The sequence below is a fragment of the Montipora foliosa genome, chromosome 12 (genome assembly GCF_036669935.1).
Source record: "Montipora foliosa isolate CH-2021 chromosome 12, ASM3666993v2, whole genome shotgun sequence".
NCBI lineage: Eukaryota > Metazoa > Cnidaria > Anthozoa > Scleractinia > Acroporidae > Montipora > Montipora foliosa.
This window is the reverse complement of record NC_090880.1, coordinates 30,985,249-30,990,248: the sequence shown is the minus strand read 5'-3', so window position 1 is coordinate 30,990,248 and position 5,000 is coordinate 30,985,249. Positions and strand designations below refer to the sequence as shown.

The 5,000-nt window shown below is 43.7% G+C and overlaps 1 protein-coding gene across 1 annotated transcript in view; it reads left to right on the top strand.

Moving 5' to 3' along the window:
• Positions 1–5,000, top strand: part of LOC137980441 (tubulin polyglutamylase TTLL5-like) — a 31,595-nt gene that overhangs the window by 6,497 nt on the left and 20,098 nt on the right. Inside the window, exons 4-7 of the mRNA XM_068827887.1 lie at positions 2,702–2,784; positions 2,874–2,980; positions 4,381–4,444; positions 4,896–4,962. Coding sequence (XP_068683988.1) covers positions 2,702–2,784; positions 2,874–2,980; positions 4,381–4,444; positions 4,896–4,962 — 321 coding nt within the window. The remainder of the gene's footprint in view (positions 1–2,701; positions 2,785–2,873; positions 2,981–4,380; positions 4,445–4,895; positions 4,963–5,000) is intronic.

Here is a 5,000-nt window from a genome sequence, read left to right as displayed (position 1 = left end):
CCCCCAGTGGCACGATTAGAGGAAATTGCGAGTGACTCATTCTCTTTACAAGGGAGGGGGCGAGGCACCCTTGTACCCGAGTGTGTCAGAGTGTGTGCTGAAGACACAATAGCGAGTGCCCTCCTTCAAGAATCCCGTATCAGGTCAACGGTTGTGGCACCCCAGGCTGTGTCTACATTCCCGTCCATTTCTCACGAGGATTTGGCTGTCATGCAGAAAGGTGATGAGGCAACGGGTCGGCTGTGGTATCACTGGCAACGGAGGCATCCGCCTACCCTCCGTCAGCTGATGAAAGAACCCAAACCTGCACGTAAACTGCTGAGGGAGTGGAAGCGCATAAAGGAAGAGCATGGCGTCCTGTACCGTGTTGTTCAGATAAACGGTCAAGGTGCACGGCAGCTGATACTCCCTGGTTCCTTAAAGAGGAAGGTGCTGAAATCCATCCACGACGATCTAGGTCATCAGGCAGTAGAGAAAACAACGGCGCTTGCAAGGAGCAGATTCTATTGGCCTGGGATGATGGCTGATGTTGCTGACTACTGTCGGACATGTGGACGTTGTACTCTGGCCAAAGCAGGGAAGAAGCTTCATCCTACCATGAGTTCCCTGACAGCCACCAGGCCATTAGAGATTTTGGCAGTTGATTTCACTCTCCTAGAGAGAAGTACAGGAGGCATAGAGAACGTGCTTGTCCTTACCGATGTTTTCACGAAATATACCCAAGCTATTCCTACAAAGGATCAGAAGGCGACCACAGTAGCTCGAGTCCTAGTGAAAGAGTGGATTGTAAGGTTTGGGGTACCTAAAAGGATTCACAGTGACCAAGGGCGCAATTTCGAGAGCAAGGTGATTCAGGAACTTTGTAAGATCTACGGCATCTCTAAGAGTCGCACATCCCCGTACCATCCAGAGGGTAACGGTCAATGTGAACGCTTCAATAGAACCATGCATGACCGTCTGCGTACTTTGCCTTCAGAGAAGAAACGTAAGTGGCCAGAATTTCTTCCAGAACTTGTGTTTGCATACAACTGTACCCCTCACTCAACTACTGGCTACTCGCCCTACTACTTGTTCTTCGGCAGGGAGCCGACACTTCCAGTGGATCATCTAATTGGGTCAGCAAGCCATACTGAAGAGTGTAAAGAATGGATCACTGAACACCAGGAGCGTTTAGAGCAGGCCTTTAGACTAGCCTCAGCGAGAACAGAGAGGGAGGCACTGCGACGCCAAACCAGGAACAACCTTAAAGCCACCGATACCAGTATTCCTGTAGGGTCCAGGGTGTTCCTTAAGAATCGTGTCCAGGGTCGCAGTAAGATTCAGGATGTGTGGGATGCAACTCCCTACAAGGTTGTAAAGCGACTTGATACTGGGAACACGTATGTTGTGGTACCATTGGTAGCAACAACGGCAGAGGAGGAATTCAAAAAAACTGTACACAGGAATGACATTCTCCATGTAAAACAACTAGTGAGAGACATTGCCTTTAATGATGACAACATAGATCCCGGCAGTATGAATGCCAGTGAAAATGCAGTTGGTAATGGTGTACCGTTAGATCCCGAAGCAAGCAGCGGTGATGAGGACGACGTTGTTGAAGCCGTCATACCATCCAGGCAGAGCAGAGGCCCCGTTGCTGTACCACACGAGAGTCCGTCTGTAGTTGATGTACAAGTGACACATGGCGATGGTAACCACACGCAGAATCAAGTGGAAGTTCTTGAGGAGGCTGCCCCTGATCGGGACCACGGTGATGAACCACCAGTTGGTGATTATGCTGTTATTGAAGGTGGTGCCCCCACAGTTCAAGCCGATCCTGAGCTTTCCACCGATGGCGTCGATCCTGACTTTTCTACTGATGGTGTAGACCCTGAACTTTCTACTGACGGGGTGGATCATGAACTTTCTACTGTCGCTGTAGATCCAGAGAAGGCTGAGGCCAGTACCGGTGGAGGCGCAGCAGCGGAGGTGACAGCAGCTAGTAATACCAACAACCACCCTCCGGTCAGACGTTCTACCCGGGTGGGAGCTGGACAACACTCCAATCCTCACCACTTGCCGAGACCTGTGATGAGGGAAAGCGTGGAAGCGGCAGTGATAGACCTGCAAATACTGAACTGTGTAGCACAATCCAACCTGCTTTTAATGCAGTTGTTAGCTAAGAATACTCAGAAATAGGAGCATAATGTCCTTGTTGTTCCTACGTGATCAAGTGAATCTAGACTTTGGTTGAGTTATTAGGTTGTCGAGGACTCCAACCTCAGCAGGGAAGCATGTGAGAGTGCATATTTCATGCGCTCACATGGGCCCTGGGGCCGAAAGGCCACACGTGCGCATACATGACATAGTGTATGGCGCGTTTATTCTGTTTTGAGTCTTGTTCGCTGTTTTGCTTTTCTTTGTACTTTTATATCGTGTCCTTAAGATGTTCAGCTGCCAGGGTCTTACTGCGTAATAAAGTGGTAATTTAGAGCAAAAGAAACCTGTGTCACATATAAAATTAATATAGAGTCATGATGCCCTATGTTTGTTTGTGAAAAAATAGTGCAATGGTAGTCAGAGTATTTCATTCCGGGATACTGTGATGCGTAATATGATGGTAGTAAGGGTTCCTCATGCCTGGTGACAGATAGCTGAGCACAAAGGTAGCAAAAAAATATGCACAGTTATAATTAAAACTGATTCGGTTTCAATTAAACAGAAAAATACCACCTGACCTACAAATTTGTCAAGACTGAATGCAAACTTGTAAGAAGCATTCTTGGCGTCCATTGCTTTAAAGAGGTAAGTTGCTTTTTCTGCTATAATTGATTATTTTCTTCACAAAATATGTGTAACTGTTTCAAATGACAGTATTGATTGCCTGACTGTAGGTTCACCCAAACAGTTCAAATTTCAACTTGATGTGGACTGGATCGCACATCAAACCTCACACTCTCAGAGGCCTGCAGGATTTCCAGAAAGTGAATCACTTCCCAAGGTAAGGAACACGTCAATTCACATCAGTGATATTTAGTATATCAATACTATATTCATAAATTTATGGTTGGTGACTTAGGATTATACTTGAAAAATATCTGAGCACTCCTTACAGGAGTCAAATCTATGATCTTCTGATAACAAGTTCATAGGTGCTACTGCTGAGCTATATAAGACATGTGGGAGTAAGGCTGCCTACAGGACTATAGTCAGGTGACAGACATTCTATTTACACTAGGATTCAAAGTTAAAAGGTGAAGTGGTAATCTCACATTTATTGCATTCTTATTATATTTGTGTAATATAATAATTATATAGATTTAACCAAGCCTAAAAGCAGAGCTCCCGGGTTATTTATTCTCAGTGGCCTTACTTAAACAACAAATCTACGGAATACAACAATTTTGAAAACCAAACAAAACTAAACAATCTGAAACAAGTTTTTTCTGATGCTTGAATTGAATAACTGCATAGTCACCAGTGTTGTCCTGACCACAGCTATACATGTCAAACCCAGATTGAAACCGGCGAAAAATGCCGGAAAAATATTTTCTAAACCGTTTTCCACCTGAACCTGAAAAGCGTTGACTGTTAAGAGCCTTACTTGATGTGGTATGGCTGTGTAGCCGTGTCGAGCCTCAGAAAGCACGCGAAAAATCAAGCCCCATTTATGTTTAGGGGTCCTGATTACAAGAAGTTAACCTGGCTTGATCCTGTGATCCAATCAAAAACTAGTACCTGGTCAGTGGTCAACTTAAAAAAAGATCTGACCTCGATGAGCTCTAAACTTGAACTTGGTCATGTGATACTGGTCAGCGGATACCTTGTCTTGAGAGGTGTCAATTGAGCATAACATGGATGTCGAATATCAAAGATGTAAGCGGCCGCCATGTTGGGCTTATTGGTTATTATTATTATTATTATTATTATTTCCTTTAAAAACCGACTATGGTCAATATGATTTCCTGCCAGAAAACCCCGGGGTACCAAATTTAACGCTGCCACACAATTTCCTGCCAAGGAAAATTGCCCGAACACTTCCGTCCCCAGAGGCTGTCTTGCCTCCCCACCTCCACCCCAACAGTAAGTACGGGCGGGCATAGGCTGACATCCAAAAAATCTTTCCCATGGTGCTCTGCTGGCATGCTTTGCACACCTGAGCTCTGCTTATATTGTGGTGAATACTGTTCTGTCAGTCACAGAGAAAAAAGTGATGGTCTAAAAGAAAGAATAACTGATTTGACAGTTTCCCTACGAAGAGTGACACTTACAGATTTTTACTCATTGACGGGGGACGGTTCTGAGTGGAATTGTTTATTAATATTAAGTCAGTCAAGTCTTGAAAAGATTAGTGGCTAGCTTTTACGTGCCTATGGAATTCTTGTTTTGTTTTTGTAACAGATCTTATGAGCTTACCAGAAAGGACAAGCTATACAAGAACATCCAACGAATGCAACATTCAAAGGTGTGTCCAATCTTATTTTTTCTATGAGAGTTGAAGATGTTTCAAAAGGAAAGGAGCTTTTTTCTCCCTCTTGTTTGATTTGAGGTTCTCTGTTGATGCACAGACCCCCAAAGATTTGGAGGTGACAACAGTGACATTCCATAGAAAGATTTTTTTTTGTGGGGGGAAAAATCGTGGTTTCAGCGAAGAAAACAGTAAGCAAAAAACAAAAAATACTTGTAAGCAAAGCGAAGGAGCCAAGATAAGATAGAACCTCTGCTATCAAGGTATTTTCCCACTTATTTTTGTAGTTTGGAACTGCGTAGAATGCCAAAAGACTACCTGTTAAAAGGAGAAAACGACTAGGGTTTGATACTTTAGGTAAACAAACCCTACCACTTTTCAAAAACACTCAGGATTTTTTCAAGAACATTGATTTAACATTTAAGAATATATTTTTTATTATTTCAAGGGTGTAAAGCATTTTGATTTCATTCCTGAGAGCTACATTATACCAGAGGAGTTTAATGAGTTCAATGGTGAGCTAATGTATTTTCATTTATGTCAGTGAATAAGC